The sequence below is a fragment of the Triturus cristatus genome, chromosome 9, assembly GCF_964204655.1.
Source record: "Triturus cristatus chromosome 9, aTriCri1.1, whole genome shotgun sequence".
Taxonomy (NCBI): Eukaryota; Metazoa; Chordata; class Amphibia; order Caudata; family Salamandridae; genus Triturus; species Triturus cristatus.
In genome coordinates, this window is record NC_140592.1 from 1,261,558,441 (window position 1) to 1,261,584,326 (window position 25,886).

The 25,886-nt window shown below is 43.5% G+C and overlaps 1 protein-coding gene across 1 annotated transcript in view; it reads left to right on the forward strand.

Annotated features, from left to right (window-relative positions):
- Positions 1–25,886, forward strand: part of COCH (cochlin) — a 578,282-nt gene that overhangs the window by 179,399 nt on the left and 372,997 nt on the right. Inside the window, exon 4 of the mRNA XM_085627370.1 lies at positions 19,484–19,640. Coding sequence (XP_085483496.1) covers positions 19,484–19,640 — 157 coding nt within the window. The remainder of the gene's footprint in view (positions 1–19,483; positions 19,641–25,886) is intronic.

A 25,886-nucleotide genomic window follows, 5' to 3' on the forward strand; every position in this document is an offset into this window, starting at 1 on the left:
TCCTGTGGAGCATGGTTTAGTTTGATTAATTCCCTAGATTCAAATACAGTAGTTTACCAAGACAATTGGGTATGGGGAAACCTGAACCTAGTTTTACTTAAAGTCTGCTACCCTAACAGGGAGGGACTTCCCAAAAGAACAGGAACTGATCTAGAAAATGAAGTATATGGATTAGGTAACTTTACACTTAATCTTATGATCCTGAATATTGAATCCGAAGCTACACCAATCTTGCCCGCTATGTCAGTATTTCCAGTTAGAGGCGAATTATGTGTAAGAAAGAATGGTTCAAAACACATGGGCCATAGTAAATGTACCACTGTAATAGAATTCAGTGATAAAGGCAAATCTACATTTAGAGCTTCCCGTCACTCCTACTTCATCTGTGGTCACACCGCATACATACTCCTACCCCTAGATTGGGATGGTACCTGTTACATTGCATTCCTTCTGCCACCTGTTTTCCTAGCCCCGCCTGATTATCATAGGAACACCCATTTAGTACACAATAGACAGCAGAGAGACCTCCCGATTGTCGACTACACTGAAACAGCATGGGAGAAATACACAGATTTCAATAAAGGTTTCTTTCCCTACATAGGTACAGTCACCAATAGTAAGCTGATACGTAGATTAACTAGAACCCTTGAAGCAGTAGTGAATTAAACTACTTCCGCTTTGGGCAACTTAACGGAGGAGCAGTCTGCGATGCGGATTGTTGTTCTCCAAAATCGTCTTGTCCTTGACGTCATTCTGGCCGATAGGGGCGGAGCTTGTAGGGTCATCGGATCAAGTTGCTGTGTTTTCATACCAGAAAACGCGCCATCAGTATATAAAGCCATAACTCGACTTCATAAGATCGTAAGCCAGATACACCAGAATCCCGGCACCTGGACTTGGTCCGGTTGGTTCTGGAGCGTGTTGTCAGCCTGGGGATGGAGGATCCTATCCTTCCTAGGTATTGGCTTTCTCATACTATTCAGTTGCTGCTTGTGTCTACAATGTGGGCCAGCGATTTGTGGTCTGTGTGCCACATCGTGTATCCCGCCTTCAAATTTTCATTCAAGATCTCGGAAGAAGAAAGAAGAACAAATGATGCTATATGAACAGATTGATGGATTGATGAAGATGGATATTTCATGAGGGTCCGTAGGGGACAAGGAGGGAATGTGGAAATATGAATTTTTATGGTCAATTGTGTCCCCTATCTTAGACCCCAACGGCTCCATGTACATGCTATAAGTACATGTATGTTCCCTCCAGTTCCAGCTATGAAGACGCAAATACATGTGCGTCCAACGTCAACATGCCCTCTTTCAGATCCGCCATGAATGGGTCGAATATTCCATTCCTAAGTATGAAAGGCCACCGACTTTATGTGATTCACTTTTCTAGTTTTGTAGTTAAGGCGAGTAGGCCCTGAATTCTGCCATCAAGCCTTTTTCTGTTTCTGCCTCTGAAATGCTCCAGCTTGGACCTGCATCCATGTCCATGAACTTTGTCTTACTCCCTGCGGCCTGTTGCCTGCCAAAAACTGTATTCAGCCTTCAAGTTATCTGATCCGCTCCTCATCCAATGCATTCCTGTCTAGTAGTTTAGGTAAACATCCCTCCAACTACAGAGCAAAAGGCTCGGCCTCGCTGTCTTTTTGCAAGTAATTCATAGCCCCTGTTACTATGGAAGATTCCTGCCCCCTCGCATCACATGTAGACACATAGACGCTTGTACACGCACTAACAGTCAGTATAGAATAGGATCTGTCCGAGAAGACCCTTCCTTCCAGATAATATAGTTCCTTAAACACAAGATATTAGATATGATTTAGGACTAGGTTGTCCTGACACCCCAGACTTCTGTCTCCACATGTAGGGCCAAATGTCAAGTTCCCTTCACCCTCTAGTTGTACGTCAATCACGCGTCATGCGGCTGCGCGCGCATCTCTGTCAAATATTTCTGCTGACACTGCAGGATTCTCTTATGGATCCACCCACTTGTGACATCATTTTTAATGACGTTTCTAGTATACGCCTATTTTCATTACGTATGTGTATTCTTATCTGTATTATCAGCTGTTACGCCTCCTGCATCTGTCCTAATGCAATGCTTTCCATATAAATATTGTTACTTGTCAATAATGTATTGCTGATCCCTTCCTGAACCTTCGTGGTGATGGAATATGATTGCCTAGTTCGAACTATAATTCCTTTGTAAAGAATAAAGCCCTTTTCAGAACCTCTAATACCACGGATTCTGCCTCTTATTTTGACTGAGTTATTCTTACTAGACTTTACCGCATAAAAAATAGTACAGGTAATTTAAATATTTACCACAGGGCGGTTGGCTCGATCCAAGCCGAGGTTATACAAAGTCTATAAACCGCCATAGCAACAGAAATTAAGGTCCTGCCTTCCCTTCTGCTAATGAGATCGTAAATCCCCAGCAAGATGGTCGAAGGGGTTAGCTGTATTTCCCGAACTACAACTTTGCTTAGGAAGGCTTGTATTTGAATAATCAATGGCCCTAATTTAATACATGAAGCAAACATGTGCACCGAGTCAGCGCTGTATTCAGCACAGCGGGGACAATACATGCCTTTACCGGTGCCCCATTTGGCAATTTTGCTTGGCGTATAATAAAGAAAAAAGCAGGTTTTATAAAATTGTGCTTTAAGGTTACCTGATAGTAAGTCGCTCTGTGCATGGTTAAAAGCTAAATGAAAGGTATTGTCTGTAAGTCCCTAATTGCATAGTACTTGAAGACCTCATTCTGGCTCAGGTTAAATCTTTTCTGAAGCTCTTCAAATGCCAAGACCCCATTGGGCGGGTATAGAGCCCCCAGTGTTTTTATCCCCTCACTATACCATTTTTGAAAGTAAGAGCTCTCAAAGATTCCAGGTAGATTGGAGTTGTTTTTAGTAGGGGTATAGTAGTTAAGTCTACCCACCCCTAGTAACTTATGCATGGCCGTAAATACCTTATATGCTCCAATCAGGGTCTTAAATCTTACCCTCTTAAAGTACCCGAAATCTAATTGGTGCCACAGACAGTCTTTAACTTCGGAACCCAGCATTAATTCAAATGGTGATGGGAACGTTGTATAATCGCAAATTTAGTAGAACCCTTTCCCCTCTGTCGAGAGGAAGAGAGAGAAATTTAAGTGATCTTCTGGGTTGAGAATAGGCCCAAATGAATTGGGAAAATAGACGGTCAAATTTCTGTATGGCTTGATTCTAAAACTCAAGAGGGATTTTTCTAAAATAGTAGAGAATTTTGGGGAAGAACATAATTTTTATTAAATTGCAGCGACCCACGATAGTCAAGTGCAAGTTGTTAAGCCTATTCAGTGCCTTTTTAGTGTCAACAGCAAGAGGTTCCAAGTTCTCAATCACAATTAAGTCAATATCAGCCAAAATATTTACCCCTAGGTATTTGGCCTTTTTTACCACTCTGTGGTCCGTCCAGCTAATCTGTCTATTTGTAACAATCGGGGTTTTTCCCTTATTTAGTGAGAACCCCGAAATCTTCTAAAAATCCTGCGCATAGTGCTTTATGGCTTTAATTGCCCTTTCGGGATTAGGCGGGATGCACGCTAAATCGTCATCGTAAGCCATGACTTTTGTGTACAGTCCGTGTCTATTTATAGCCAGAATATCTGAATTATCAATGAGCTTTCTAATAAAGGGATCTATGTATATAGCAAAAAGTAGCGGAGAACAGGGACAGCCCTGACGAGTCCCGCGCGTGATCTCAAATTGTTTGGTTAACTGTCCCTTTATTAGAAACCTAACGGAAGGATTGAGGTATAAGCCTTTTATGGCTTGAATAGCATTAGACCCAAAGTTTATTTTTTCCATGACACGCCACAAAAATTGCCAGGAGACCCGATCAAATGCTTTTTTAGCATCAAGTAGTATAAGTGCCATCGGGTCTCCTGTTGCCTGTGCCGCGTTAAAAAGGGTGATGGTTCTACGAATATAATCGGTAGTGCCCCTCTCCGGAATAAATCTGTGTTGCCAAATGGACACCAGGTGTTCAATTTTGGTGGATGGCCGGGAGGCGAGAATTTTAGCGTAGATTTTAGAATCGCCATTTATTAAAGTGATTGGGCGATATGAGCCCAATTCTAAGGGGGATTTATCCTTTTTGAGGAAGATGATTATCTTCGCTGTTGCCCAGAAGGCTGGAGGGGTAGCCCCATTGAAAATCTGTTCTACCAAAACCGTAAATATTCCGCTGATCTGAGTGGAGAAGGCTTTATAAAAATCTACTGGAATGCTGTCAGTGCTAGCCACCTTGCCATTTGGTAGGTTTGTTATGGCCATTGCTATTTCTTCCCAGGATGGGGGGACTTCTAATTGCCTACGATCCTCTGTGTCCAAATGCAACAGCGGCATGGAGTCTAGATATTTATCTATCTCATCATGTCTGATATCTTGGGGCTCATTAGCTTCTTCAGTATATAATCGAGAATAAAAATCGCGAAAGGTCACCCTTCTCTCACTAGGCTCGCTAGTGACATTCCCTATGGGGGTCTGTATTGAGTGTATTTCGTTTGTAGTAAGGTATTGCCTTGTCCTTACCACAAGTTGGTGGCCGACTTGCTCATTGTACTCATATATTTTTTCCTTAGCAGTAACCCATTTAGCAGCAGCCTCTCCTGCCAGTATTGAATCAATTTCTGCCCTATAGACTGCTAGTTCTAGCTGGGCAGTTTCAATATCTATCCCCTTCTGAACTGCGTCCATGAGTTTTTCTTCTGCTAGTCCCAGCTTTTACTGGAGTTCTAAAATCTGCTCTCTCTCCAGTTTATTCTTTCTTAAGGAGAACTACAATGTCTCCCCTCGAATACCTGCTTTCAGGGCACCCCAAACAACCATAGTTGAAGCTGATCCAATATTAATTTCCAAAAAGTCCTGGATCCAACCCTTCATGTGGCTTAGATAATTAGCATCGACCAATAGTGCTCTCTCGAAGCTCCAAGTTGAAACTGGCTTACGGAACGAGCTGCCACTTAGGCTTAAGAACAAAGGATTATGATCTGACAAAATCCTTGGGAGGACATCTATCTTGCTATCATGGAGAAGAGAGGTTGAAACTAGAAAATAATCCAGCCTGGCGAAAGAATGATGTGCGGCTGAATAGTAGGTGTATCCCGACTGGTGCGGATTGAGATTAGACCAGACATCACTCAGCCCGTGTTTTTTCAAGGGTTGATAGACTTTTGGTTTCCTACCTGTATATTTGCTACGGCTGCCTGGCTAAATTAATATTAAAGTCTCCACATATAATAACTGGGAGAGGCCAATGAGCTAATTCCTCTGAAATGTAGTTGATTACCCCAGGTTCATCAGCAGTGCTCCCATAGATTGAACAAAGGGTAAAAGAGGATTCTACATTAAGCCGGCACTCTGCTAAAACCCTCTCCCTTGGGGATCAGATTTAGTGCGTGAAGACCGCATTGAGCAATTATGCTAAGCTAGAATGCCTACCCCTTTTATCCGGGCGCCCTGCGTGGTCCCCCCCACTAGTCTAAAACCCAAGGTATTCAAAAGATGTAGTTGTGAACCTTCAATATGATTTTCCTGAAGGCAAACCACGTCCGCCCCCATGAGTCTAAAACCTTGGGAGACTTTGCACTGTTTGTGAACATCGTTCAGACCACAGATATTTATTGAAACAATTCTAAACTGTGTTGTGTTGGTCATAGTGGTGCGTTATACAATTTAACATTTGAGTAACAATTGCATCAAAAAGAAACATGCAAAGGACAAATAATACATGTTGCCCCTAAAGACCAGGTTAATATTGTCCCAAAAAAAAAATCCCAGTACCCTTGATTTTTCTATAATAGAATGTTGAATACCATTGTAAAACACATCATTCAACCAAAAAGAAGCACCCAACCAACCTCTAACTAAGTGCCCTTCCATTTGACTTCCCCAGTCCATCCCCCCACCCACTTGCAAAATGGCAGGTCTCTCGATGGCCATTAGGATCCTATAGTTTAAACATGCTATTAAAGGGACTTCCTTCTATTTTCTATCTCTTAGTACTAACAGCATAGTTTAGCCCATTCTTAAGGTTTGAATTTCTTGGTGGGGCATGGTGGCGATCTGTTATCGCTGATGACCATTGTGGTAAATAAAATTCCTTTACCGGGACTTAATTTGATACGGAAACATAATAAAACAGCTCAGTAAAATGAGAGGCAGAATCCGTGGTATTAGAGGTTCGGAATGGGCTTTATTCCAATGAACGATTATAATCGGTTGCTCCAAGTTCCATCACCACGAAGGTTCAGGAAGTGAAGTACATACATTATTGACAAGAAATGACTTTTATAGTACATACATTACAATGAAGCGAATACAGTAGGCGTAACAATTGATAAGGAAAATGACGAATTATATGCGTAACCGAAAATGGGTGTAATAAGGAGTAAAAAGGAACATAATTGGTTATGATGTCATATATAGGTGGATCTATAAGATAATACTTGGCATAGATGCGCGCGCAGCAGTATGACGTGTGATTGACGTGTAACTAGGGGGTGAAGGGGGCTTGACATTTAGCTCTACATGTGGAGACAGAAGTCTGGAGGGTCAAGTCAACCTAATCCCAAATCATATCTAACATCCTATGTTTAAAGAACTATGTTATCCACAAAAGAAGGACTCTCGGACAGAATCTATTCTATACTGACTGTGCGTGCGTGTACAAGCGTCTAAGTGTCTATACTAAATGCGAGGGCGGAATCTTCCATAGTAACAGGACTAGGAATTACTTGCATAAAGACAGAGAAGTCGGGCCTTTTGCTTGGTAACTGGAAGAATGTTTACTTAAACTACTAGGCAGGAATGCATCGGCTGAGGGGGGCGCAGATAATTCGAAGGTGAAATACAGTTCTTGGCAGAGAATAGGCTGATGTCAGGCTTCGTGAGCCGCGCAGAGAATGAGACAAAGTTCATGGTCATAGATGCAGGCTCAGACTGGAGTTTTCAGAGGCAGAAGGCAAGAAGAGTTCGATGACAGAATCAGGGCCTACTTGCCTGGACTGTAAAATGGCATAGGTGAACCATATAAAGGCGGTGGCCTTTCGTACTTAGGAAGGGAATATCCGGCCCATTCATGGCGGATCTGACAGAGGACATGTTGACGGTGGACGCACATGTGTTTGCGTCTTCATAACTGGAACTGGAGGGAGCATACATGTACTTGTAACATGCACATAGAACCGTTGGGGTCCAAGATAGGGGACATAACTGACCAGAAAAATCCATATTTCCACATTCCCTCCTTGTCCCCTACTTGCCCATCAAGAGATATCAATCTTCATTAATCCATTGATCTGTTCATATAGCATCATTTGTTCTTCTTTCTTCTTCCGGGGTCTTGAATGAAAATCTTGATGTGGAATGCACGATGTGGTACACAGACCACAAATCGCTGGTCCACATTGCAGACATAGACAGCAACTGAATAATATGAGAAGGCCAATACCTAGGAAGGATAGGACTCTCCATCCCCAGGCTGATATCACGCTCCAAAACCAACCGGACCAAGTCCAGGTGCCTGGATTCTGGTGTATCTGGTTTACAATCTTATGAAGGCGGGTTATGGCTTTATATACTGATGGCGAATTTTCTGGTATGAATACGCAACAGCTTGATCCGATGACCCTACAAGCTCCGCCCCTATCAGCCAGGATGACGTCAAGGACAAGACGATTTTGAAGCACAACAATCCGCATAGCAGACTGCTCTTCTGTTAAATTGCCTAAGGCGGAAATAGTTTCATTCACTACTGCTTCAAGAGTTCTAGTTAATCTACGTATCAGCTTACTATTAGTAACAGTACCTATATAGGGAAAGATACCTTTATTGAAATCTGTGTATTTTTCCCATGTTGTTTCAGTGTAATCGACAATCGGGAGATCTCTCCGCTCTCTATTGTGTACTAAATGAATATTTCTATAATAATCAGGAGGAGCTAGGAAAACAGGTGGCAAAAGGAATGCAATGTAGCAAGTACCATCCCAATCTAGAGGTAGACGCATATATGCAGTCTGACCACATATAAAGTAGGAGTGGCGATAAGCTCTAAATGAAGATTTACCTTGATCACTGAATTCTACTGTAGTAGTGCATTTACTATGGCCCATATGTATGGAACCAACTTTTCTTACACACAATTCACCTTTCGCTGGGGATACTGACATGGTGGGTAAGACTAGTTCAACTTCGGATTCGACATTTAGAACCATGAGATTAGGAGTAAAATTACCTAATCCATATACTTCATTTTCTAGATCAGTTCCTGTTCTTTTGGGGCGACCCTCCTTGTCAGGATAACAGACTTTGAATAAAACTAGGTTCAGATTTCCCCATACCCAATGGTCTTGATAAACTGCTGTGTCTGAGTCTATGGAATTGATTAAGCTGAACCATGCTCCACAGGAGCCATTATGTGTAAACGGATGTGGAAAGAAAGGCAAGACTCCTTCATAATTCTGATAGGGAGGGAGCCGGCCACATACCCAACAATTAGTTGCATTACTAGTCTGGTGGGAGTGATGTAACATACTAATGAAAGTGTTATTGCGCAGCGCAAGCCTATAAGACAATTCATGCGGGGGTAAGTCACTAAAAGAATGTTCAGCAGTAACATTGTAAACATTTCTGGCAATAGGGTAATATATGTGCAACAATATACTTGCAGTAATTATTAAAAGACTTAAGAAAAACAAGATTATTAATGTCACTATGCAATGGCTACGCAGTGATTTACAATACGCCTGTCGTTTCAACATTTTCCGCGACTGTCCATGATTCAGGTCTAGAGGATACATGTCAGAGACAAATTCAACCGCTTCACCTTGGAGAGGACTTAAACAATCAAATTGTCTGACGTTCTAGGCCTCAATTTTACTTTGTAGAGTTCGGTTTTAGTCTTGTCAACCAAAGGAAGTTTTGAATCAGTCTGTGAGGGAGTGCAGGGCACAATGTCTATATCCGAGGATAGTCCATGAAATTTCTTGATATGACTTGAATGAATCCAGCCCTTGCGGCCCTCGATCTTCACGGCTGTCCTTGTAGTGAGCAGAACCAACTTGGGTGTCTTCCACCTGGGCTCCAGCTGAGTCTTTCGGTCGAAATTTCTCACAAACACGAGATCACCCGGAACTACGTCATGGGGTTTCACCTCAGTGTTGTCGGGAAAGGCTGCAGCTACCTGTGAACGACAAGATTGTAGTGCAGACATCAAGGAAGCCAAGTAATCTGTCAGCATATTACAGTCAACATCAGTTATTTTGCGTGGTATAGGCGTCCCCCACATATTTGGTGGTCTGCCGAAGATCACCTCATACGGGGATAGCCCTGTTCGAGAGTGTGCTACCATTCTTGTGAAAAAGAGTGCAACTGGTAGTGCTACTACCCAGTCGACACCTTTCTCTCTGCATATTTTGGACAATCTAATTTTCAGGGTCTGATTATGTCTTTCTACGAGACCTGCTGCTTCGGGGTGTCGGACACAGTGGAATTTCCACTGATATCCTAACAGAAGTGAAACATGTTTCATTAATTCGGATGAGAACGGCTGGCCGTTATCTGAGTAAACAACACGTGGTAAACCGTATCGTGGGAAGAATTCTCGAACCAACTGTTTGGCAGTAGTCGGGGCAGTGTAATCTGAAACCGGGTACGCCTCCGGCCAGCGGGACAGAGCGCAGACAACTACGAGAACATATTTGAATCCTCTGCATCGTTCCATCTGGATATAATCCATCTGGAGGACTTCAAAAGGATGATCAGGAGGATGAAATCCACCTTGTTCTACGGGAACACTTTTTCCTGGGTTGAATTGGCAACAGATCATGCAGGTACGGACCTTTTGTTTGGCTGCAGCTCGTAAATGTTTATTGAACCAAATATGTTGAATGCTGTCTAGCATAGCTTTTTCTCCTAGATGGGCTGGACTATGGATAGTGTTAATAATGACTTGGACCATTGAATCAGGAAGGAACCACACAGATTTTTCCTTCATCATCCATCCTTGGTCCGTTTGGATCCCTCCTAATTCAGTCCATTTCTTCATTTCTTCTGATGTAGCATGTGTCTGGATGTCAATTACGTCAAAAGTAGGATCTTTAACTGTCATACAATGTGTCAGCGTCGGAACTATTGTCTTTGTCATGTCGGATTTTTGAGTTTGAGTTGTCTGTTTAGCTGTTCTGTCAGCTAAATCATTGCCTTGAGAAATGATATCAGTAACTTTCGTATGTGCTTTGCATTTCATAATCGATATTGCAATCGGTAGATGTATCGCATCTAATAAGGCATGAATGAGGGGTCCGTGCTGAATGTGGGCACCGTGGGAAGTTAAATAACCTCTCTCTCGCCACAGCACGCCGAAGTCATGTACAACTCCGAATGCATAACGTGAATCAGTGTATATATTGACTTTTTTATTTGTGGCTTGAATACAGGCTTGTGTCAGAGCGACGAGCTCTGCTGCTTGAGCGGACAAAGTATTTATATGATTTGTTTCAATGACTTCAGTATCTGTTGTGACTGCGTAAGCAGCCACTAACTCCCCTGTACTTGTTCTCATACATGAACCATCTACATACAACGTCAGGTCTGGATCTGACAATGGAACATCTGTCAAGTCTTGTCTGGGTTTCGTCGTTATTGTAATAACTTCAATACAATCGTGGGCTAATGGGTCTGTTCCATTTACAGGTAAAAGTGTGGCAGGATTCAATGTGTTACAACGTCTGATTTCTATGTGTGGTTGAAACAATGTAAGCTCGTATCCTGTAAGTCGCGCAATAGTCAAGTGTTGTGTTTGCGTTCTATTTACAAGAACCTCTACGGCGTGTGGTACTTGTACTGTCAATGGATGTCCTAACACTATGGCATCGCTTTGTCTGATTGCTAAAGCTGTCGCTGCCACTGATTTCAGGCACGCAGGCAGAGCCTGAGCTACTGGATCTAATGTACTAGAAAAATAAGCACATGGTTTGTGTGCTCCTGCTTGTTCCTGTGTGAGTACTGACAAGTCAGTACCTTCGCGTTCTGTAACAAAGAGTGTAAAATGTTTTCTGTAACATGGCGTTGCTAAAACAGGTGCTTGACATAAAACTTTCTTTAGGCTTTCAAAAGCTTGTGTATGTTCCTGAGTCCAAGGGAGAACAGTCGATGTGGCTGCCTCCTGTGTTGTCAACTGAATGAGCGATTTTGCTAGAAATGCATACTGGGGAATCCACTGTCTACAATATGAAGTGAGGCCTATAAAAGCCCGCACCTCCTTTTGTGTCTTGGGTATTGGCATGTTAGCTATTAACTGAATGCGGTCTGGTGTAAGCTGCCTTCCCTCCTTGGACAGCGAGTGTCCAAGATAAATAACTCGCTGGACACAGAATTGCAGCTTAGAAGGGGACACCTTGTGCCCCTTTTCGGCTAGAAATTGTAAAACTGTCAGTGATGCTTTTTCACATTCGGGTTCGCTTCGGGCGGTGATCAGCAGATCATCGACATATTGAAGCAAGGCAGTGTTAACTGGCATGTGGATACTGTCAAGTTCTCGTTTCAGTGCTTGGCTATAGATGCTGGGGCTTTCTGTAAATCCTTGAGGTGCGCGTGAGAATTTAAAGCTACGCCCATTTAAACTAAATCCGAATAAATATTGACTTTCCGGATCTATTGGGACGCTGAAAAAGGCGTTTTTAAGATCAATTACAGTAAAGAATGTTGCTTCGGAATCAATGGCTGTCAATAATGACGAGATATCGGGGACCACAGGGAATTGTGGCACAATACATTTGTTTAATTCGCGCAGATCAATAACCAATCGATATACTGGCGGGGCCTTTGGATCTGTTCGTTTAAGAATCGGAATTATCGGTGAATTACATACATTGGAGTCTGTTTCCACAACTACTCCTTGGGCAATGAGCTCGTCAATGATTTGTAGTAAAGCCACTACAGCATCTGGTGGTAACTTGTATTGTCGCATTTGTGGTAGCACCACTCCTGCCTTTAATGTGACTCGATATGGTGTAATATTCATGCAACCAACATCAGTAGGGCCTTGTGCCCATAGACGTGTAGGTAAAGTCTGCAGTCGGGGATCCATGTCTCTAGACACATAGTGACCTTTAAAATCACGTAAAAACAACCTTACTCCTTCCGGAGAACAACATATTATAGCTCCTAGAGCTTTCAGTGTTTTTATTCCTAGCAAGTTTTCTGGACATGATTTAGTAAGCAATAAATCTGTAGTTCGGGTCAAAGGTCCTATTGTAAGTGGAAGAGGTTGTGACACTTCATTAACAATAGGTTTTCCTGGAAAACCAAGGGAAATATTCTGAGAGCCTGAGAGGGGTGCCCCTGGAACTTCACTACGTTTTATGGTCGTTCGACTTGCCCCTGTATCGAGTAAAAATTTTCTGTCTTGGCCTAACAATTCACTATGTACATAAGGTCCTTCTTGATCTACAGGGATCTCGATAAGGGGTAAGTCAACTTCCCTCTCTAGGCTAGTTCATGCGTAACGCTGATACTCAGGATATTCATACTGTGCGGTCTGATACATTTGTCGTGTTGTTGTCTGTGTGGCAGCAACAGGCAGCGCTGGTGCAGCCGGCACAAACTGTATAGACTGTTGTGAAGCTGGCATGGACTGTGCATGCTGCGGAGCTCCTTGTTCATTCTGGTCCTGTCTGAGTGGCCGTGATCTTTCTTGTGTTTTACCTATGGCGATATTATGTTTCAAAACTGGACAATCGTGTACGTAATGACCTGGCTTTTTACAATAATTGCATGTCCCTTTTACAGGTCCTGCTGAATCACCGGAGTGTGTCATACCCTTTTTATGTCCTTCAGCTGGAACTGTCTGAGAAACTAGCATTTTCATTTTTGTGTCTTTCATGCGTCTGTGTTCATGTTCTTGTTCCTCTCTAATTCTATTGTGATGATACTGTAACATTTGTAACATTTGTGATGGAGTGTTACCTTGCCAGGTACTCTCGAATTTTAATACTCTATTCTTTACTTGGGGCAGGGCATTCTCCACTAATTTTGTTACAAACAGATGTGGGTATGATTCGCTACTTGCTTTTATGCCACTATTTATACCAAAACATTTTTCAAATCGGGCATAGTAATCACTAGTGTCTTCATCTTGCTTCTGTTTACAGGCTGAAATTGTACCCCAATCTTCCTTTTTTGTAGTTAATAAACGTGGCAGTACCTGTACTAGTAAACCTGGTAGTGCTTTAGTTTTATCCCCGAGTCCTGCTCCTGCAGTTCGGGCCTTTTCTTCTGCTTCTAATACTGACCATTCTATCTTTTGGTCTCCTACCTCCCACTCTTTTTCCTTGAGTTTCTCATAAATACCAGCAGGCATCAATACCTTTAATATTGTCATAATGTCGGGATAGGTATACTCTCCCATGAGTAACATGTCTTTAATTTCTCGGTGAAAACCCGCTGGGTCTTTGTCATGACTGGGTACCACTTTCTTCATTTGTAACAATTCTATTTTCGATATGGGCGTATATACAAATACGCGCTTGAACTCGTTGTCCTCGCCCTTTATTGGGTGCACTTCTCGTAAGGGATTCTGTCTATCTATGTAATACGTGGTTCTTTCCTTGACGGGCAATGAGACATGCTCTGCGCATACAAAAAGAATATACTGCTTTCTTGATTCTAGAATTTCTTTAATTAATTTAGTACCTGAACCTCTCCATTTATTCGTGAGTAATTCGGTCAATATATCAGGTAAAGGACCAGGATCTGAATGTTGACTCTGATATAGTATAATGAGTTGTTGAATCATATAAATCCCAGCTAAACGCTGTTCATCTGGGGTGAGATTCAAAAATGTGCGTGCTACTGTATTATCACTGTATTTTCCGGGACTGTCAACCCAATGGACAGCTGACCTGGCTAATTCTTGTTCATCCATAGAATCGAGAAAATGATAACCCCTTCGTTCTCGGAGTAGTTTGTCGGCGGTTTGGAACGAATGCTCGTTAGACCTTATATGGACTATGGGTGTTGGGAAACCCCTGTTATTGTCTGGACACATCGGACGTATCGGGTCAATAAGACATCTAGTACTATTACAAGGTCTTCCTCTACCCACATAGGCTATAGTTTCTGACTGTCCTGTGGGCAGTCCTGATCCTTCTTCCTCGCTTTGATCGAACTGGTCTACCGCTAATCTTTCTTCGTGTAGGCGTTCTATTTCTTTTCGGATCTTTCGGCACATGGCTATTATACAATTCTGCTTATCATGTCTTCCTTCAGATATATTCTGACTCCATCTGGTAAGAATTTGCATTGCTTCCGGGTCTACCCCTGGTCGGTCTTGATTTCTGATCACACAATTTATGAGGAAACGTAACAGTTCCCCCTGTATCTCCACTTTCTGGTATTCCATAGCTCTGTTAATACATTCAGAATCTCGCCCTGTTTGAACAAAATGATATATATTATCTAGATGCGCAGTCATTCCTGGTAACTTCCCTAGATACACCGCGGCTCGTCTGATACGCAATGATGCTAGGGTCATTTCGTCCTCTTTTCCGGGCACAGGGTCATATCTACAATCTATAAGAAGTTCCTTAAGCGTACGGGCATTTATGAGTTTGGGGGTACGTGAATGTGCTGACTCTTGAAAAGTAAGTTTATTTATTCTAGGCGGCGTAGAAAAAATGTTACTAGCACCTCCCGTAGCCCCATCTGGGGTGTCGGGTGTGAAAGGATTCGTTGAACGTGACACAGCAACTATAGGTGTGGACACAGCTATAGAAGTAGCTGTAGGAACAGATGCAGAAACAGATGTGCTTGCCGGAACTTGTGTCGGAACTTGTTGCTGTAACGATACGGGTACTGGATCTTGGCGTTGAACCTCCCTGCCAGGCGGTCTATGTGGGGCGGGATTAGCATACTCGGGAGCTGCGTCATCTAAATATGAGGAAAGAAAAACATCTTCTGCGGTTCTAGGATGCCCCTTAGGATGTACCTTTATTGGAAATAATGGGGTTGGCAAGTCTTTCGGTATCTCTGGAGTAGCCTTAGGTAATCCTTCGGCCAGAAGGGGATACATACCATTCACAAGGGCATTTCTTTGTCTGTCTACTTGTTCTGATTTCACTCGTGCACCTTCTTCAATTAATAGGTTTTCTCGGACTTCATTTGATTTTTCTTTACTCTTCTCTTCCTGTCTACGTGCTTTTTCTGTTCGTCTATGTGATTCTTTACGCCATAATTCAATGGCGTCTTTCTGTGACTGTCTGACTTTCCTTTTCCATAACTCTTCTTCTACTTTTATGATGCACTCTGCATCCCAGGTTCCCGCTGTGGGCCACCTCTGACTTTCTGGTAATTCCTTGGTGTAGTCTACCCATAAATCAAGAAATAATATAGCATCTAAGCCATGTTTATGATACATGAAGTGCCCTGGAGTGTCCCTAGGAGGAATAGGAACGGCTTCTTCGAGTACCCCTTTTCTTGTAGTGATCTGTCTTAGTTTCGAAAAGAACGGCATATTGAGAACTGGCCTTATATTTGATTTTGACCAACTAACCTGATACTTGATTTTGAACAGACTTAATACAATAGCACAATAATGAACAATCATTCATACCACAATATACAGAACGTACTTAAAACATTTAACATTTAACATTAAACCTTTAACTAAAACAACAATGATGATCGTCTGCATAACTAATCACCAAGCATAATTCTTGACAATAACTAGATACTTCGGAATACTTGATATACTGCTAAACAGTACAGATACACTGCTGAAACAGTGCAGACCGGATTTGTGTACCCAAACCCGTCTTGACCGGCACAACCTATGTGCACGTCAGAAATGCCTCCCCAGCAATGGTACTCACCGGGTAGCTTCGGAAACGGAAGGCCTCAGAAACTTGACTGAACTTGAACTGGACTGGACTCGACTCGAACGCTTCGGACACTGGACTCGACTTGGGACTTCGGAAACTGGTGGGCCTCTGTATACCTCGGATCTTGCTCTCTCAGCTAGGCTCTGGTCGGGATACTTCGCACTTCTCACCGCCTCGTCTGGGTGTTGATCGCAGCCTCAGTCGCCCCCGCTTGACCGGAGGGAGATACAGGAAATCCTGCTGGTACGCGTTGTTGTCCGTCCAGCTGTGGCAGGAGACCGGGCCTGCAACTCACCGCCGGCGCGTGAGATGAGAAAGTGTCCCTGTTCGGGCGCCATTCATGTGGTAAATAAAATTCCTTTACCGGGACTTAATTTGATACGGAAACATAATAAAACAGCTCAGTAAAATGAGAGGCAGAATCCGTGGTATTAGAGGTTCGGAATGGGCTTTATTCCAATGAACGATTATAATCGGTTGCTCCAAGTTCCATCACCACGAAGGTTCAGGAAGTGAAGTACATACATTATTGACAAGAAATGACTTTTATAGTACATACATTACAATGAAGCGAATACAGTAGGCGTAACAATTGATAAGGAAAATGACGAATTATATGCGTAACCGAAAATGGGTGTAATAAGGAGTAAAAAGGAACATAATTGGTTATGATGTCATATATAGGTGGATCTATAAGATAATACTTGGCATAGATGCGCGCGCAGCAGTATGACGTGTGATTGACGTGTAACTAGGGGGTGAAGGGGGCTTGACATTTAGCTCTACATGTGGAGACAGAAGTCTGGAGGGTCAAGTCAACCTAATCCCAAATCATATCTAACATCCTATGTTTAAAGAACTATGTTATCCACAAAAGAAGGACTCTCGGACAGAATCTATTCTATACTGACTGTGCGTGCGTGTACAAGCGTCTAAGTGTCTATACTAAATGCGAGGGCGGAATCTTCCATAGTAACAGGACTAGGAATTACTTGCATAAAGACAGAGAAGTCGGGCCTTTTGCTTGGTAACTGGAAGAATGTTTACTTAAACTACTAGGCAGGAATGCATCGGCTGAGGGGGGAGCAGATAATTCGAAGGTGAAATACAGTTCTTGGCAGAGAATAGGCTGATGTCAGGCTTTGTGAGCCGCGCAGAGAATGAGACAAAGTTCATGGTCATAGATGCAGGCTCAGACTGGAGTTTTCAGAGGCAGAAGGCAAGAAGAGTTCGATGACAGAATCAGGGCCTACTTGCCTGGACTGTAAAATGGCATAGGTGAACCATATAAAGGCGGTGGCCTTTCGTACTTAGGAAGGGAATATCCGGCCCATTCATGGCGGATCTGACAGAGGACATGTTGACGGTGGACGCACATGTGTTTGCGTCTTCATAACTGGAACTGGAGGGAGCATACATGTACTTGTAACATGCACATAGAACCGTTGGGGTCCAAGATAGGGGACATAACTGACCAGAAAAATCCATATTTCCACACCATCACTCAGGTCATATGCTCTTTTTAGATGGGAAGGTTTTTGAATGCTGTAGAGGTATAGCATTTTCTTTATGGTATTAGCTCATGGTTATAACATGTAAGTTCATTTTTTACTTGGAATGTATTGTAGATTTAATGTTTGTTGGACTTCGGTCCAAAAACTTGAATTTGAACTGCCAACTAGTTTTATTCTGAAATCTGGATGATTGACTGACAGGTGTGGCTGAGGCATAAATACTCATAAAAGTTCTTTGCAATCTCTTATTTTGCATAAAAAGTCCCTTGAACACCAGGAACAAAGTAGCTTCATGCCTGTTTGCTCCACCCAGCATAACCCCTCACAGTTATACAATGCACTAGCAGTCACGGATAAAATCAAACATCCCAGGGCAGTCCTTTATTTAGACAACTTTTTTGTTGTTCTGCCGAATTAAATATAGTCCCAGAGTTTGTTATATTCCTTCGCCACTTCTATAAGGATCAATTGGCATGGATGATTGTTAATGGGGTGCTGCTGAAGCAAATTTTTCATCAGCTGCGGCACCTGGGCTGGAAGACAGTGGCCCGATTCACAAAAGTAATCTGAGACAAAATCCTAACTTTACGACTTTCGGTATTCACAGAAGGCATTTACGAGTGCTAAAGTTAGGATTTTGTCTCAGTTAAACTTAAGTTTGTCTTACTCTAAGTTTAACTTGAGACCAAAATTTAAGATTGACTGAGACAAAATCCTAACTTTAGCACTCCAAAATTTCCTTCTGTGAATACCGAAAGTCGTAAAGTTCAGATTTTGTCTCCGAATACTTTTGTGAATCGGGCCCAGTGTCTCTTTATATAGGTGATCTCCTGGTCTATTGGAGTCACCCTAACTGTACCATGACTTGAATGAATCATCACGGAGTTTTGATTTTACTGACCTCTGTTTGAATTGGGTAAAGCTCTGTGTGCTTGGGATGCGGGTCCCTGGCTGTCGCGATCTACTCTGACAGTGGTTGAGAGATTCTTTAGGTATCTTTAAATGTTATTCCCCCTTCTGTTTCTACAAATTGGATGACTAATATAACTCCTATTCTGTGATCGTTAAAACGGGATCTGGAACATTAGCTCCTGGCACATTGGCACCCCATACCAATTTCCCTGTTTGGGAAGGTGCTACTGTACAAGAACGTCTACATATTGCAGAATAATCCTTTTGGGTACTTCCAAGCTTTATTGATAATAAGTCATGTAAGTGTTCATAGTCAAATGCTACAAATCGACTTATGATGGGTGATTTGGTATGGCCGACACTCACTCTTACTATGACGCCTTTCAACTGCTTGTCATCAGTGACTGTCAATTTGGCTCCAGTTTGCACCTGGTTTACTGGAGTGAGCTTTGGATCTTCTTTACAATGATGTGTAATTGGTGAGCGGATACTTGCCCAAATTCTGTAATAGCACTACTGAATATACTGTATGACCTAGAAGTCCGTATAGGAAGGCTTTCCTTCATTTGAGTTTACTTTTGGTAAAAATAAACACTGTGGAGGGGAGAAATATAGAGGCTGCAACTAATATGAGATGAACCTCAGAGCCAGAATGCTGTATATATGAAGCACCAGAGAATATGAGGAACATTGATGGCTTATCTAAGGATATGGTTTGTGCTTGCTTTAGCACAGACTGTATGCTGATGTGCGCTGTTCAATATCCTGCTTGGGGAACTTACATGATAACTGTATGATAAATTCCCATCTGGTGTAGGAGACTCACAGAAGAACTTCAATGTTTTTATTTTTGTACTTATCAAAATGGCAATAACTGATTTGCAAACAAACAAAAATAACTTTCAAATTGTGGTTCACAAGTGCTTCATTTAGCATGTGACATTGTTTGGAAAAAGACTGTGATCTATAGGGACTTTTGTTGGCAGACATTCTGTTACTAGTACCATTTTTAGATGGCTGCAGTAGTGATTGCTAATGTTTCTCAGTTACGTACATATTTTGCAGTCTCTTTGTAGTTGTTTTGTAGTACTTATTTCTGCTTTCCTTTTCCATAAATTATTCATCTACAGATCCCACTCCTATCACGTGTTTCACGCGAGGCCTAGATGTGCGGAAGGATGCTGCAGAAGTGCTCTGCCCAGCAGACTGTTTGCAGCGCCAACTCTCGGTGTATGGAAATGCTATTTATGCCTCAGTCTCCAGTGTATGTGGAGCGGCCATTCACAGGTACATTTCTTAACTTGATTTGATTGATTTTAGTAAAGAATGCTTACATATTTTGTGGATATATACATTTATAACACATTCTGGGTTCTAGATTTGGAAAGAGACGAATAGGTGGGCCACTTAGCAGACCTGCCAACTTGAAAAGATGTTCACTGTGTTAGCCTATGAAGAGAAGAAGCTTGGCCTTTGAGGGGCAAGTCCTTAAAGAAGGAACGGCCTTTGAGCCCAGCACTAACTTAAGCAACTCCTACCTTTCCCAAAAAATATGAAGACTTCTGATGCCACAATGTCACTTCCCATGCTCTGGGAGTTTAGAAAACCTGTAATGGCCTACATCTGAGCAGAGGCTCTCTACACATCGGTCATCTCTGCATCCCAGCTAATTGTAAAGAGATATTAGCTCAAGCACTGACATCTGAAACATGCTACAACAAAGACTGTCAATGCTAAATGAAATGGCTTCTGTATGTAGTGCAAAAACAATAGATTTAACCCTGTATCTATACAACTCCATCAAGAACTTCCGTATTCTGATGGATACTTCCAACCGCAGATGCCCCACCATGTGTATACCGCAGATGCCAGGCTGGATCTAGCAACGTTTTCTCAGCAATACCCTAGTGTGCTGGGTGCCATCATGCGACTCTGTCAGATTTGTCATGCCCCAGAAGTGACATCAGGACCACAATATAACCCCCACCTCAGCGCATCAACATCACTTCCTTTATTTCCATGCCTTCCGAATAGGATCCAGAGCTCACTCCCTCAATTTCTGTCACTTGACAGAAAACATTTTACACAAATCTTACCAGTGTGCAAGGGAAATGTCTCTCTGTGAGACAACAAGGTTCTAACCCTGTAAGGATACCAACAAGCAGATGTCAGTGACGGACCCGCACAAAGTCGGTCTCTGGTGTCTTGGCTCCTTGCACGAGTCGTGCGACAAGTGCTCTTGAATGAACCTTAAGGCCATCTGGAACCGCGAGGCCAACTATGTTGCTGAGCACTGTAGAAAGGCTTAGAATGCCCAGTTGCGATTGATTACTCAGTCGCGCTCTCGGTCCCGATGCTGCTCCGAACAGAGATCTTCAACTCACTCCAAGTCTTCAGGTAAGTCAAAGAAGAAGAAACACTAGAAGTCAAAACATTTCTCTTCTTCTTCCACTCTCGTCAAGAGACATTACGGCACTGTACATCAGTTGCCCGCAGCAGAATTGACTACATCACTAGTACTGATTCCAGCTCTGTAGGTGACCCCGCAGCAAGATCAGGCTTTCAAATTTTTTGGTACCCTTTTGGATCCCGCTGGCATGCCTTTGAGCCCCATTAATCCAAGGATTCCCCCAATGGGAACACCGATGGTGGATCTGTCCCCAATGCCAGCTGTGACACTTGACCATGCTTTGGGGTCTCTCCTGACATGTGTCGATGCCAGCAGCGATGCCTCCCAACACCGAAGGGTGAACCACTAGTCCTTTTGGACTTGGAAGTTAGTCAACCTTGATCATAGTCTAGCCCACCTCGAGCTATCCCCCAGCACTCTGATTCTGACCCGCTTCCTTTGCTGCATAGATTTTCTTTCTATTCTGAAGCGAAGGCGATGACAAATCTTACCTCTACAAAGACAAGAATGTATTGCTGGACCTCCAGGAAGCCAGTGGTCTTGACCCCTCTCCAGACACAATTCCCCACTTGGCCCCACTATGGCGGAATCTGCTTCCTTTACCATGATATCTAGAAGAGCAGCAAAAGTACACGCTCTTCAGATTTCTTCAGTAGGGGTTAAAACAAGTGTTCTGAATAAGGTCCTGCAGGGGGGAGTTTGTCAGAAATGCTGCTCCTGCTCAAAGAAAACCACAAAGACACCCTCTTGTTCACCTGGGCGAAGCCAGGCTTTTTCCCCGTCAAGAGGCAAATAGCTCGGAGACACCGACTAACTTCAGGTGACCCATCTTTCCTTCTGCAGCATCATCACCAGACATCCTGGTGGTGCTGACTTCCACCTGTTGACTCAACCCGAATGCATTCCCAACCACTCCAACAGACAGAGTTGAAACATATATGGAGGAGTTTCAGAAAAGAATGTTGTTTGCCAGCATATTCCCTTCGGTCTGTTAACTCCTGTTGCCTCCTGCGGTGTCACTTGCTTGCGTTGTAGGACATGATAAATGAGATCTTGCCCGTAGACCCAGATGATCTCCGCACCAACCTCCAGCAAATAGTTCAAGGTGGTCAAGACGCAGCAAAGTATGTCATTAGATCAGATCTTGACACTACTGACTATGTAGGGAAGTTGATACCAGTGTAGTGTTTCAGACTTGCACATGGATACAATCAGCTGACTTCTCCTCTCCAGTGATGTCCAACAGCCCCTCATGGACATGCCATTTGATGGCATCTATGTCTTGGTAGTCAAGACAGAGTCTGTACTAGAGCTCTTTAAAGAAAGCATAGCAACAGTGCATTTTCTTGGCTCTACACCACCTGTGCAGCAGTTTCCCCAACAATATCGCCCTTTTCGAGCCTTCAGGATAGGGTATCTAGAAGAGGCCACCTCAAACTTTGCCTCCGCAGCAACAGACCTCCCAGTTCTTTCGGGTTAGAGGTTGGGGATCGGACTGCCAGTGTCCAGGCCCCCAGCAGTAACAAATTACCCACTCCACACACTAGCCGCTGCTGGAAAACCCCTTTAGCCTACCCTCAGAGACACACTGTTGCCTGTCTGATAGGTTTTTACCTCCACCGGTGGCAAAACATCACGTTGGACAGATGGTAGCTCCAAAGCATTCAATGTGGTTGTGCCCTGCCCTTCCTCTCCACCCCTCCAGACATGTTCCTTACACCACAGTGGCTTCAGGTGGACTGCTTGTCCAATTTCTGCTAAGAAGTTCACTCTCCCTTGAAAAAGCAGCTATAGAAAGTGTATACATTCGAGAGCGGTACTAGCTGCTACTCTTGTTACTTTCTGGTGCTAAAGAAGGACGGAGAATTTTATCCTGTTTTACACTTCCACCCCCTAAACCTTTTCCTCAAGAAGGGGAAGTTCAAGGTGATCACCTTGGTCCAAGCTCAGGCTTCCCTGGATCCAGGCGTCTGGATGGTAGCATTAGATTTGCAGTAGCCTATTTCCACATGCCTGTCCTGCAGTCCCACAGATGTTACCTGCAGTTTCAGGGAGACCACAAACACTTTCAATTCTCCATGCTTACCTTTGGCCTCTCCAGTGTTCACGAAAGTGATGGGTGTTGCCCATCCAAGGAGTATGTAAATACCAGTCTTCCATACCTGAACAACTATAGTTATTAAAGTTGGGCTTTCCTCAGTCGTAAGCCACCTACAAGTGATGGCCGACCTGTTGACATCCCTGTGATTTACCATCACGTGCCGGAGTCACACTTGACTCCTTCATCAGAAACTCCCTTTCCTTGGAGCCATCATGGACTCTGCGCTGTTTCGAGCCTTCCATCCATCTCAGACTCCAGGACCAGGCAAGGAATTTGGCCACCCCGCATACCAGCAGTGCACTGGTATCGGATTGTAAGATTCTAAGCGCTAAACGATAGTTCGCAGTGCTCAATCGTCTACAGACGGGACTCAGCCATCTTGCTCTGGGAATTTTGTAGGCTGGGCACTCGAACAAAAGGTGCTCTACAGTTTCTACCTCCACTTTACAACATGGACAACTTGCGATCGTTTGATGGGGGGGTTTCCATTTACTAGTGCACTCCCGAATAGGCAACGTCCCAAATCTGAACTGAATATACAGTCTCCTGTCTCTAGGCTTCTGGATTAGGTCGAAGTAATATTCCAGCCTTGTCACTGATTTGTGTAAATAAAAAGCCTCAGTCAATCTACCAACATTCACAGCAGTGTTATCTTGGTTGTCAATCCAATACCAATAGCCCTCTTTAAATCAGCCTTGCTTGGGTGCATTCCGGACTCCCAGACTTCCCTTAAGCCCATTGCAAAAAAGGACTTTTTAATATTACACAACCAGGTAATCCTATGGGAACCCGACAAGCTCATCACTTCTCTGAGACCGTCAACGTATTTAGAGAGCTCGGGGGTACGCCAAAGGCGAGTCCAAAAAAGCAAGGGGCGTAGTCTGGCATAATCCCTAAATGAGCGCCTGCCCATGTCGCTCAAAAGAGGCTTTAGTGGGGTGCCCGTCGGGAGCGAGACCAAATCCCTAAGGAATATGTTTTCAGACATTGAAATTTCGTTAACATTATCGAAGCCCCAAAGTTCGGCCCCATAAAGTGCAGAGCTTACAGGTTTTGCAGCATAAATCACCAGTGCGGGAGCAACGGGGCTGCTCTGAGATGAGTGATGTTCCTTCCCGATTGCCCCCGCAACTCTCTTGTGGTTCATGAGCATTTTGTCGATGTGGGGTCTCCAACTAAGTTTATCTGAAATCCTAATTCCAAGTTAGTCAATGGTTTTTACAAGCTCTAGAGGGGCTCTCTCTAAAGTAAGATTTATTTTAGAGGATCTTGAGGGGTTAAACGAGAGAAGCTTAGTTTTTGAGGTGTTTACAGATAAGCCTCTCAAATTGCAGAAAAGATTAAACCTTCCAAGGAGCTTTTGCAGCCCTGCCGGTGTTTTAGAAATTAGTAGGGTATCATCGGCAAAGAGTAGGGCTGGGATTTTATCGCCCGCCAGGGTCGGGGCATCAGCAGGAGTCTCCCGTAAAAAACTTACCACACCGTTCACAAATAAGGAGAATAGGGTGGGAGCCATAACACAGCCCTGGCGGACTCCCCTAGTGACCTGGATTTTGGCTGTTTTTTGTTCCTGACAACCCCATCTCACCTGGGCAAAATTGCCCTCGTGGTGACGAATCAAAAGATCTAAAATAGGTAACGGGATTCCCAATTCCTTCAACACCGACCAGAGGCGGTCGCGAGAAACTAAATCAAAGGCAGTCTTCAGGTCTATAAATGCCAAATGAAGACTGCCCTTGCCAATCGAAACCACCTTCCAGTACAGGAGAAGGAGCCGAAATACCTGATCAATTGTGCCCACATTTGCCCTAAAGCCTGCCTGATACTCTGACAAGATATCATTTTCATTAACCCACGACAAGATTCTCTCTAACAAGGCCCTGCCAGCCACCTTCTGACCAGCATCAATAAGACTGTTTGGGCGGTAATTGGCAGGGTCTTCCCTGGAGCTCTTTTTAAAAATTGGGATCACCTCCGCCCCTTTCCATGATTTGGGGACAGGGGATCCTCTAAGGAGGGCGTTAAGCAAAAGGGTAAAATACCTAGCCCAATTTTGGGGATCTGCTCGGAATAGGTCACCTGGCAAACCATCCGGTCCGGGACTATTTTGTTGATAGCAAGCAAAACTTCAGATTCCTCAAAAGGAGAGTATGGTTCTGAGGATGAAAATGTTAATAAAGAGCCAGCGTGATCCCCTATATTTTGAGGGACTGCCCCAGAATAAAGTTTTTTTAAATGTTCAAACCACACATGGTCCGTAATATGATTAAGAATAATATCAGGATCCTGGTCTTTAGAATTCCTAAATAACTTCCAAAAAGCATTCCCATCTTTAGCCAAACTAGCGGCCTTTAGGTCTAACCAAAAGGCCTCTTCCCAATCACGTTTTACTCCTAGGAGTGCCTTTTTATACTCCTGCCTAGCGTTTTTCACCGAAAGGCAATCCTGTTCCTTGACAGCAGCTATCAAAGTGCTCTTTTTACTCCTACACTCGGAGTTATACCACGTCCCTGACGCCTTGAGGGGCTTGTGTTTAGGGGGACGAGACGATAACAAGAAAAAAGAGCCCATCGTCTCTACTGTTTCAACATAGATGCTGTCTATGATGGGAAGCCCTTCCGTGGCACTACATGCTGCCTGTAATTCTGATATTTTAGCCAGCAAGGACACTTTAATGGCATTCAATTTTTGGTTGTTGCACACAATTTTCGGCCATTTCAAGTACCTCTTGCAGTTGGAAGGAGCAACTTCCTTAGAAAACATGGTTCGGCCAATACCATGATTAAAAGGAATAAAAGACCAGGGGTTCGTCAAAGACAGACACAGGGGATTGTGATCACTTTCGATGGTTGGGACTATAACCAAATCGACAGTGTATTTCCATAATCTACGGTCGACTAAAATATAATCAATACGGGTTGGATAAGTTACTCTGTTAAAAGTATTCGCGCCGGGGGGGCGTGGCTAGCAGCCAGGCAAGATGGCGGCAGCCTAACGGTGCTCCGAGGGGGAGGCCGACTTC